We start from the raw sequence: 12,376 nt of genomic DNA on the forward strand, positions 1-12,376 counted from the left end.
GGATGCTGACGCGATGAAACCCGCCTCCCTAGTGCATTCCAGACATGCTCTTTGCGACTTAAATCGGGAGAGCGAGCAGCTCACAGCACCTCGCAACAACCGCACATGGGGTCCCAAGATCTCGCCACCATACCTGACATCAGTTAAACCTTACCGATTCACCCATACAATTTCATGAAGATGTGTTCTAGTGATCAAACAATCCCCGGCCACACCACCAGGGATTCTCCTCGACAAAAGTCTCTTAATTTTTGGGTCTCTAAACCATGTTCCACATTCCCTCCAGATACGAATCCGACGAGAATACTCACCGGACAAAATCGGGACTCATCTGTTAAAAGAACTTTGGTTCACTATTCGACCATCCATATGGCATGTTAACGACTCAACTCTAGACGTTCCCTTCTGTGAAGACGCGTCAGAGGTACAAATAAAACAGATCTCCGACGATAAAGGCTACTCTGCCAAAGCCTTCTGTACACAGTTTGCCTCGATACAACAAGTCCAGTGGATGCTGCGCGATCGGATGGCTGTTGCCGTGCAGTACTAAGCCGGAACCGTCGAGCCCTTACAGCCAAATAACGGTGCTCTGTTTCTAATGTCACATGTGGTCAGCCCCGCCCTGGTCTTCATGATACAGTTTCGGTCTATATAAATTGTCTCCACATCCGAGAAACAACAAAATGATTCACTTTTAGCCATCGAGCCACATGAGTTTGCGCGAATGTCCTGCTTCCATTCTTCTTATGGTCCTCCACTGCAGAGAGTCTGGTAGGTTTCTTGTCTGTGCCACACTGCACCGTCTGTGACTGTGCACACAGCGACTATGCATGTGGGACTACCCGGAAAAAACCACCCCATTTGATAGGTGCTCTGACGTCATCGTGGACGTGGTTGTCCGTTGAACGGAATGCCATCTTCCATGCAGAACACGATCGACATCTGTTGAGAGTTTGTATGATTAAATCGTGACTTAGACGAAGGATGGGGAAATAGCGGTTTGTTGCTTTAATTTTGGACACCAGTCTATTTACTCCTTCAAAGACACATGAAGTACCTTGAAAACTTTGGCCGTTGCTGCGCTAGTATTAGTCCTAGTCTAAGGGAAGGGAAATTTTGTCAAAATTCAATGAAGGCGCGGTTGGGTGATGAAATCTGGGGCCACTGGCAGAGTGTGGTAATAGTCAATAGCCAGTCTATAGCGGGCCAGGCAAGGTAAACATGGCACTCGCGGGTGCGAAGCTGCAACGGCAGTATTGCACGCACAATAAGTTTTGAGTGGAGAAACAACGAGGCAGAAAACTGCAGCATTGCTTGAAGTTGTTGTGATGCATGAGGTGGAGCACTAGGCGATTTGTAAGTAGCTGACATGTGGAAATTTATCCCTGCCATAGTTTCTGTCTCTCTCCGACACTACGTCAGAAGCAAGGGAAAAACTGATACAAATAGAATGAAATGTTCACTCTAGAGCGGAGTGTGCGCTGATATGAAACTTCCTGGCAGATTAAAACTGTGTGCCGGACCGTGACTCGAACTCGGGGCCTTTGCCTTTCGCGGGCAAGTGCTCTATCAACTTAGCTACCCAAGCACGACACGGACAATTTTAGCTTGGATTAGAGTGTGCCAGGTCAGTCGAGCGTCGGGACGGACCTGTGTTGGTCTTCACTTATAGGGGCCAGTCTGGCAGCAATATTATAAATATTCTACATAAACTTGTATTCTTTTTTCTATGTACTTGTTCGGCCTATATTCCACCTCTGGGGACACAACACCATGGTGGGACAGAACAGCAGCCTGGAACTTGGAGATTGCATGGTCCGCCTAAAAGAGGGCAGTGACAGCAGTCTGCAGTGGGTTCAGGAGAGGCTCGGTTCCACTCGAGTCTACAGGCCACATTCGCTTCCCACCTGGCATACTGGGGTCCGGGTGAGGCGTACGCTGTGGGAGGCGCAGCGGCACTGCGACTGCACCAGAGACGGTGCCGGGTGTTGCCCTCCGGCAAGCACCACTAGCGGCAAGTTGTAGCACAGCATCCAGGAGGGCACGGGCTCGAGTCCGGTCCTGTCCTGGGAGCAGCGGCGGCCCGAGGACCATGGGTGACCAGTACACACACCTTCGTCTCATGGTCTGACAGAGCAGGCCAAACGGGGCGGAGGGCAGCGAGGACCAGGGACTGTAGCAGTCTGCGGAATGGCGGGCAGCAGCGCGGCGCAAGTCGCAACACATCGGCGGGCGGCGACCAGGGGAGTGCGGCCGACTTCCAGCGGAGCGGCCTTGATGGTGGCAGCAGTGGCGTCGTCATACCAGGAGTCTGCTGAGCCAGCTGGACTCGCGGGACAGCGGGTGGGCGGCATGCCGACACTACACTTCACCCATCGAGTAATGTAAATTATCTGAATAAACGAATGTTACCGAATACCGCTGTATCACTCTGCACTGCCCCTTGACGCTCTTGAACTTGCTCGGCCGCCTGACAAAATATGGTGCGGCTTCAGCTCTGCCATCTGGAGTCCCGGGTTCAACACACCAACCCCGCAACACCGTCATTTGTTGAGAGACAGTCGAGTGTCTGCGGATAAGCAGAGACACACCTTTGCTTATTCTGACTCCTGTTTCACTCGACGAAATTTCTGGGGAATCGGGTTATGACGCTGTGTTCTCCTCTCGAGTGTCATACCGCACCATTAGTAGAATACTAGCAGCAGCTGGACTAGGAAATTACTGTCCAATGGATAGGATGACGTTAACTCACAGCACAAACGTCTGCATTTGGATTGGTGCTGTGACCGAGAATCACGGACTGTTGATGAATGGCACTGCACTGTGTACAACGATGAACGCGGTTGTGCACTACCACGCATGACCATCGTCGGCGAGTATGGCGGCGACTTGGACAGAGTCCAAGTATTTTGGAGAGGCACAGTGGTATTGCTGCTGACATCACGGTTTGGGCAGCTATTGGGTATGACTTTAGGTCACAAGCGGTAACGATTGTGGGAACTCTGACGGCACAACAGTGTGTCATGGATATCCTGCGTTCTCTTTCGTTAGCTGTCATACGATAGCATGTTGAGGCCATTGTTCAACGGGACAATGCTCACCAGTAGCTGGCACGTGTCTCTATGAAGTGTCTGTTTGATACTGAGGCACTTCCAACGTCGGAAAGGTCCCCTCATCTCTCCATATAGGACATGAGTGAGACCAGCTGGTACGTCAACTCGGTCCTAGTGCCAGTACGCTGAATACCAAGCACCAGTTACAACAGCTGTAAGCCAACAGGCCTCAGCAGAGGACTTATGAAGACCCCCTTCGCAACTAAATCAGTGCATGCATCCAGGGCAGAGAGGTGCAACATTACACCGATGGCTGTGGGCTCACATTGCCAAGTTCTTTGGAAATTTGACTCGATACTGTAATCACTGAAACGTACCATTTCAACGCGTGAAGTTTCCTGCTGGTTCGGCCTACTCTTGTGAGTGCGTCACTTTTTATGTCATGTGGCATGTATACGCAAACCTTCACCGTGAATCAATCTGTTTATTACTGAAAACTGTATCAAAATAGTAACTCCTGAGACTAGCTTTGACATAGACAGAAAAAGGCGGAGGACGACTTGAATTTATTAAAACAGGGTGATCCAAAGAGAAAGAACAGACTCCATTTGTTAATTACGGACAGACTATGAAAACAGAAAAACATTGTGCATGAAACTTCCTAGCAGATCAAAACTGTGTGCCCGACCGAGACTCGAACTCGGGAAGTTTCATATCAGAGCACACTCCGCTGCAGAGTGAAAATCTCATTCTGGAAACATTGTGCATGTCACTGGATAGACGAAGGTTCAAAGTTTTATGTTCACACGGACAGTATACCATACAAGCAACATGAGGATCATGCATTGCCCGAGAAACATCGAAACGGTAGTTCATATCATTCCACACACGAATCAACAGGTCCCTGTTTACTGAATCAACAGCTTCAACAATTCGATTTCTCTGCTCTTGAAGATCAACTGCCATAGGTGGAACAAAGATTCTTATCTTTTATATACCACAGATAAAAATTGCAAGGTGTGACGTTTGGTGACTTGGGAGGCCAAAAGCAACGAATAAGATCTTGTTGTCCACCTGTTCCATTCCAACGTTGTTGGGTGGTGATGCTGTGTGTGGTTTGGGAATCTTATGGGCGCCCAACGGCAAGGTTGTCAGCGTCCTAACAATGATTAAAATAAACGAAAGTGGATAAGAACGAAAACTGTCGTACACGCATGCACACGAAATGACCACACAAGTACTCTGTCGCACATGCACTCCCCCAGGCACTAAAACCAATGAGGAGGCAAGATAGCTAATCAAGAAATTAAAACAGAGGGAAAACAAAACACAGAAGAGCTAAAAGAACAGCACAGGGAAATGTGGCTGGCTGACCACTTACAAAAAAACTTGGGTGAGCCAGCCCCCCTGTTGACACATTAAAAACGTCTCCCCAAAATCTTGTTAAAAACGTGGGACAATTCACAAAACTTTAAAAAGCGAACCACATTCGTTTGATTATTGCATAAAATAGACCGCAGATCCGCCGGCAAATCCGCTGCAGTCCGCTGGTCAGCAAATAAAATGCAGTCCAGTAAAATGTGGTGCACCGTGATCTGCACGCCACAAGCACCACACATCGGAGAGTCCTCTCGCCGGAGTAAAAATCCATGCGTCATAGGGCTGTGGCCGATGCGAAACCGAGTAAGGAGGAGCTCGTCCCGTCGACGTGGCTGGAAGGAAGTACGCCACGGCCGAGTTGTGGGCTTGACGACACGGAGTTTGTTATCGGTCATTTCCCAGCGACACAGGTGGTGTTGTTAACATAACGCCGCACCTCAAGATGAAAGTGTCATGGATAAAAGTGAAATCATTGGAATCTTAGTGAACTTGAGGAAACAACCAGTTTTACGCCACGTCCAGGTATGATGTTCCTGTCACATTTCCTCCGAAAACGAGAAAGGTTCATAAACCTTGTGAACATAAACGGTACAAAAGACATTCAGTTTCGGTGGGTCTCATTTTCGACGAAGACGACAGTATTTTGTGACCCAAATTCTTACATCATGAACTTCACCCAATAGATGGTACGTCGACTCGTCCTAAAAGGCGAATCGTTCGGAAAAAGTGTCCTCTGCCATGTCCTCAAGAACCGAAGTGCAAATTTCGTACCTTCTGTTATTGTCGCCGGGACGTAATTGCTGCGTTACACTGCAACTGTAAGAGTTCATACGCAGGAATCGTTTCAGAACACGAGACATCGTTGTTTGAAGCAGTTGAAGTTCCTGCATTGTCTTTCTGTGGGCTTCCGTAAGCTCCGTGTGAACGATTCTAGGGTACGCTCGACATTTTTATCAGACGTACCTGGCTGACAAGTGCTCTTCCCTTTGTATATGCAACCATCTTCCAAGAATTCTGTGTGCCAGCTATAAATCTGTCATTTTACTGAATCGACTACGGAATGCGGGTTGCACTTGAACAATGGAATCGACGGCGGAATGCAGGTTGCACTTGTACAATGGAATGACCTCGCGCAGATTCCAACACACAGGTTGATTTCTCTTGTGGTGTAGTTACCATGTTGCTACAAACAAAAAACAGTGCAGCTATGTCAAAACTTTGAACCTTCTTCTATCCAATGACATGTGCAATGTGTTTCTATCTTTTAGACTTTGTCTGTAATAAACAACTCAATTCTGTTCTTTCTTTTTGGATCACCCGATATATGTAGCGTATATTATGCATGTATATTCTAGGTCCTCCGAAACTGGACATCACAGTTCCAACACCGTTAAGGTAACATACAACAAGCATAAAACTGACATGGATATGCATTTCACCGCAGACAGAAGTAACGCCATGTACATTTTGTATGCGAGGAAAGATATGTTTCATGTTTCAAATTCAGAAATTGCATCTGAATGTTGTTTGTTCGTGAGAACACCATATTAAGCCTCGCCTTTTTCGTAAGAAGGAGATACGACTAGCAGCTCGTGAAGGAATTAAACAGCGATAGGACCGTAATCAGTCGTGACTGCGATTCATTCATCAGCGATATTGCTACTCCTATTGTTCGAAATACCACGACTGCCATATGGAACTGATGGGTTCAGGAAGACAAAACTCAACGCCACACCGGATCCCAATGGCCGATTATTTGCCGTGGAGGACATACATACACTGCTTACTTCGGTATTACAAATTTCTGAATATGATTGCAGTATCAGCATTTGTGTGAATCAAGAGTGTTGTAGTATTTCGATTTGAGACGCAGCTTAAGCGCTTTATCCTTGTACGGTCTGTTCAAAAAGTCTCTCCGCAGTGCCGTTTGATTGTTACCCGCGCGTGCCGTATGATTGTTCGCCTGCCTGGGTTACTTCCCTTCAAGTGGACTCTCCCAACATTCCACTGCTTCGTTTATCTCAGCCAGCGTCAGTAGTATCGTTGGTGTGTGTCGTTACGTGTTGACGTGAACGTTTAAGTTTAGTTCCTTTGTTCGTTTGTTTCGTTTCTGTCACTGTTAAAATGCTAACCATTCAAGAATGTGTGTTTTTAGTCGAACAAGTGTTCAAAGCTGGCGGAAAATACACAGTTTCAATTCGTCAATGATTTAATTCAGTTTTCCCGGTGACAACACTCCCACATGACGATACTGTGCGAAATCTGATTCACAACTTTCGAAGTAGGGTTCAGTGACAGATGCACCGAGAAGTGGTCGTCCTTGCGTTTTGTCTGAGGATAAGCTACTCGATATTTCCGATAAAATGTCCGTGAGTCCGAACAAGTCAGTAAGAAAACTCACCCAGAAAATCAATGTTAGTGTCGGAACGGCCCACACAGCTGTAAGGAAAAAATTAGAACTTTTCCCATACAAAGTGACAGTCGTGCAAGAACTGAAAAATACTGAACATGGCAAGAGCCTGCATTATTGTCAATGGTTCAAAAATTTCGTTCAACAAATGGAAGGGATATTCTTAATGAAATGTTTTTCACTGATGAAACGTGGTTTCATTTATACGGGTACATGAACTCGCAAAATTCTCGTATGTGGAATACTGCAAATCCATTGTGTATTCATGAGGAAACACTTCATTCTGTGAAAATCGGAGTTTGGATTGCAATTTCTAGACGTCGGATTGCGGGTCCCATATTTTTCAACGAAACAATAAACGCACAACGATACTGCAGTGATATTGTGTACCCATTCATAGGAGAACTTGTGTTAAGTGAAATACTGAACGTTTATTTTCAACAAGATGGTGCAACCGCGCGTACAGCTCGCGTTTCAATGTCGCTGCTTGCTGTTGTTTTTGGTGATCGCACAATTTCTCAGGAACTTTGGTCTCCACGATCGCCTCACTTAACACCAACTGTCTATTTCTTCTGGGATGCAGCCGTCCAAAGCCCATCGATGAATTGAAAACTGCAATATCCACTTTCACTGCTTCTGTTACAGACGAAATGTTACAACTTGTGTTTGGAAACATGATTAGGGGAATTGAATTGCGCATTCAACGACAGGGTAGACACTTTCAACATTTAATGTGAAACTTTGTAAGTAAAAATGAATATTCAATAAATTAATAACTTGTATTTCACTGACAATCAGTTTAATTTCGGTATATTCACTGCGGCATACGACACGCGCGGCTAACAATCATACGGCACTGTGGAGAGACTTTTTGAACACAATTCAAAGTGCATCGTGAACATTCCGTCCTGTGACCTTCCTAATGAGCTATTTTGGGAAGGTAATGACTTTTAGAATATGAAAAATTTTGAAGCTCAGTGTTTAGTCAGATTATTTATAAATTAGTACTCTGCAGCAGTTTGGATGGTTTTTATCAAAGTAAATGAAGCAATATCTATATTTAAATTATATCTCAATATGTTTTTAGGGTTCCATGTGTCCAAAACAGAGCCCTTCGTTGTCTTCCTGTCTGTCTGTTCGACTGTTAGGAACCCTTTTACTAAGGAATAGGTAGACGTATCAAGCTCAAATGTATGTAACATGTCAAAGTCTATGGTCACTTGTCAGAGGGAAACTTTCAAGCTTCTAAGTAAATTCAGTCAAAAGATACTGCGATTTATGTCATACATTTTGATACTCGAAAACTCGCTCATCAAAACCTATAGCTACTTGCCGTTGTAGAATCATTAAATTTGGCAAGAAGCAAGGTTTCACAGTACAAGTAAAGTAAGAAGATCTGGAAACTGTTAAACCGTAATTATATCACCTAAAACATATCTTTTTGCCATTGGAACATACAATGCATTGCTCATCCGTCAAAAGCATAATACACGAACGTTACTGCGTGCAAACATAAAACGTAAGTTCTAGTCATGTTATATAAAGTAAATAATAATATTTTATTAAGTCTTCTATATCTATTTATATAAACTGAAGTCCCTCGCTCGCTTCTTTTTGTATATCCGAGGAACTACTTAGAGATTTTGATACAGTCTTGGAATTTCCGAGACTGATATCTTACCAGTATTTCTATCGAAAACAGTGAAAAATCGTTGTAAATCTCGATTCCCAGGATGGTTAAATGATACATATATACATAATTATGTTTGTACGGAACCCTCAGTGCGCAAGTCCTACTTAAATTTAATTTTTTTTGTTTATGTATTTACATTACGAGATCATGACTGCAGCTACATTTCGCCAGAAACCTCTCTTCCCACTGTTAACTCGAGAGACTTTAAACTAAGCATTATAAAATTATACAAGAATAGACGTCGAATATAGTATCGCAATGTTTATTATTTAATTTACCGGTTTTATATGCCGACAGTTGAGTGCGCAGACTTTTAGTGAAGAACATGATACACATCAAAAGCTGTTGTACTATCCTATACGCGAACTGATTCGGCACTGAAACATCCGACACACCCTCTAAAGCGCTACAACAGTTACTACCCAGTGATGGAAGTAGCAGAATTGTTTGTATAGCACAATAAACAAGCAAACAAACGAACCGTAATCGGAGGCGTGGGCGTCGGCGTGGGGCGACTGCAGAGACCTCTGCAGCTCGCAGATCTGGTCCAGCGTCATCTGCAGCAGGTCGCGGGGGTCCTCCTGCAAAACAAAGTACCTCGTAGCACTGCAGGCACTTCTAAATGTCGAAATTGATGGTTTACAAATTTCCGTGTTAGCAGTCATGTTATCACGTTATCTTCATACGAATTTTGGACAACTTCGTTCATTGTCTTTGCCAGCTGTCGAGTGCAGATTTCGTTGGTCACAGATATGATCCAGGAGCAGAGACCACGTTTGAAACCTGACGAAGGCAAGGAAGGAATTTGTCAAAAATTCAGGTAAAGATAAAATAGCACCTCAGCTGGAACCCTAAAAATGATAAGGCAGTTTCAAATAGAGTTTTCTGTTCATTCAATTATAGCAGGTCAAAACAACATCTTGTTAACACATAGAAAACGGATTCCGAGTTTATTCGTGTTTCGCACGCCATCTGTGACGGACTCGTAACTACTATACGCTGCCTGTAGACTTCGTCCAGTTAGGCGTTTACACCCGTAGCCAACGTGGCAAATGCAATTGCCTTCATGTATTATAGTCGGATCCACGAACGATGGCCGTTCGCGCAGGTCGACAAACGGTCAGGGATTGCAATGTTGCCGGTTCCAAGCGACAGTTACCATACGCGCATACATGCACATCTACATCTATACTCTGCAAACCACTGTGAGGTGCGTGGCAATGGGTACGTCCGTATGGAGCGCGGTAAGAATGATTGTAGAATGCCTATTTGCGTGTAGTAATTATTCTAATCTTATTCTCACGATCCCTAAGTGAGCGATTCGTAGGGAATTGTAGTACATTCCTAGAGTAGTCGTTTAAAGCCGGTACTTGAAACTTTGTTAACAGACATTCTCGGGATAGTTTACGTCTGTGTTCAAGAGTCTGCCAGTTTAGTTGCTTCCGTATCTCTGTGACACTCGCCCAAGGGTTAAACAAACCTGTGACCGTTCGTGCTGCCCTTCTCTGTATATCTTCAATATCCCCTGTTAGTCCTCTCTTGTACGGGTCCCACGCATTTGAGCAATATTGCAGAACTTGTGGCACGAGCGATTTTTAACAATCTCTTTTGAAGACTGATTGCACTTCACCAATATTCTAGCAGTAAGCCAAAGTTTACCACCTGCTTTAGCCACGACTGAATCTATGTGATCATTCCATTTCACATCCCTGCGAAGTGTTACACCCAGGTATTTGTCTGATTTGGCCGATTCCAACAGTAACTCGTTTATATTATACTCGTAGGATACTACGATTTTTCGTTTTGTGAAACGAAAAATTTAACATTTCTGAACATTCAGAGTAAGTTGCCAATCGCTACACCACATTGAAATCTTATCGATATCTGACTGAATATTTATGCACCTTCTCTCAATGCTTTTCACTTAATAAAAGTGTGCATTCTGCAAATTAGTCTCTCACTTGCTTGAGTAGAATTTGTCTCTTACCACCACCATCAGTCATGACAATTCGCAACAAATGGAAAAAAATTTAAAAAAAAAAAACACTACTGGCCATTAAAATTGTACACCAAGAACTGCAGATGATAAACAGTTATTCATTGGACAAATATATTATACTAGAACTGACATGTGATTACATTTTAACGCAATTTGGGTGCATACATCCTGAGAAATCAGTACCCAGAACAACCACTTCTGGCCGTAATAACGGCCTCGATACGCCTGGGCATTGAGTCAAACGGAGCTTTGGATGGCGTGTACAGGTACAGCTGCCCATGCAGCTTCAACACGATACCACAGTTCATCAAGGGTAGTTACTGGCGTATTGTGACGAGCCTGCTCGGTCACCATTGACCAGACGTTTTCAGTTGGTGAGAGATCTGGAGAATGTGCTGGCCAGAGCAGCAGTCGAACATTTTCTGTATCCAGAAAGGCCCGTACAGGACCTGCAACATGCGATCGTGCAATTTCCTGGTGAAATGTATGGTTTCGCAGGGATCGAATGAAGGGTAGAGCCACGGGTCGTAACAAATCTGAAATGTAACGTACACTGTTGAAAGTGCCGTTAATGCGAACAAGAGGTGACCGAGACGTGTAACCAATGGCACCCAGTACCATCACGCCGGGTGATACGCCAGTATGGCGATGACGAATACACGCTTCCAATGTGCGCTCACCGCGATGTCGCCCAACACGGATGCGACCATCATGATCCTGTAAACAGAACCTGGATTCGTCCGAAAAAATGACGTTTTGGCATTCGTGCACCCATATTCGTCGTTGAGTACACCATCGCAGGCGCTCCTGTCTGTGATGCAGTGTCAAGGGTAACCGCAGCCATGGTCTCCGAGCTGATAGTCCATGCTGCTGCAAACGTCGTCGAACTGTTCGTGCAGATGTTTTTTGTCTTGCAAACGTCCCCATCTGTTGACTCAGGGATCGAGATGTGGCTGCACGATCCGTTACAGCCATGCGGATAAGATGTCTGTCATCTCGACTGCTTGCGATACGAGGCCGTTGGGATCCAGCAGGGCGTTCCGTATTACCCTCCTGAAACCACCGATTCCATATTCTGGTAACATTCATTAGATCTCGACCAACGCGAACAGCAATGTCGCGATACGATAAACCGCAATCGCGATAGGCTACAATCCGACCTTTATCAAGTCGGAAACGTGATGGTACGGATTTCTCCTCCTTACACGAGGCATCGCAACAACGTTTTGCCAGGCAACGTCAGTGAACTGCTGTTTGTGTATGAGAAATCGGTTGGAAACTTTCCTCATGTCAGCACGTTATAGGTGTCGCCACCAGCGCCAACCTTGTGTGAATGCCCTGAAAAGCTAATCATTTGCATATCACAGCACCTTCTTCCTGTCGGTTAAATATCGCGTCTGTAGCACGTCATCTTCGTGGTGTAGCAATTTTAATAGCCAGTAGTCTAACTCGCTAGGATAACGTTGAATGCTCGCAATGGGAATAATATTCACAGCAGAGCGCTCAGAACACTACTGAACGCTCATTGGGTGTCGGAGAATGCGTGACGTAGATGCGCAGAATAAGCATTAACTTGACCGCCATCGCTTGTGACTCCAACTACAGCAGAAGACGATACAATTGCACCTTGGGAGTGAAAACGCTTCGGTCAGCGTATCGCGAATTTCCACCATGATACCTCACGAGGACACGCTGAAAGAAGTATATCCACAACTGTCTTGAAATAATTCTCAGCGCCGTGCGCATTCCTTAGTAACCGTGTAATTGTGTAGTTTAACGTCACCGCGTGTTTTCGATAACGGCCACTGGAGGCCAAGTGCTATAATACGCTGGTAGAGTAG

At 45.1% G+C, this 12,376-nt stretch overlaps 1 protein-coding gene across 1 annotated transcript in view; it reads right to left on the bottom strand.

The window, feature by feature from the left end:
* The window catches only part of LOC126456521 (uncharacterized), a 280,557-nt gene that overhangs the window by 68,393 nt on the left and 199,788 nt on the right, over window positions 1–12,376 (bottom strand). Inside the window, exon 3 of the mRNA XM_050092270.1 lies at window positions 9,018–9,117. Coding sequence (XP_049948227.1) covers window positions 9,018–9,117 — 100 coding nt within the window. The remainder of the gene's footprint in view (window positions 1–9,017; window positions 9,118–12,376) is intronic.

Source organism: Schistocerca serialis, chromosome 2 (assembly GCF_023864345.2).
Source record: "Schistocerca serialis cubense isolate TAMUIC-IGC-003099 chromosome 2, iqSchSeri2.2, whole genome shotgun sequence".
Classification (NCBI taxonomy): Eukaryota; Metazoa; Arthropoda; class Insecta; order Orthoptera; family Acrididae; genus Schistocerca; species Schistocerca serialis.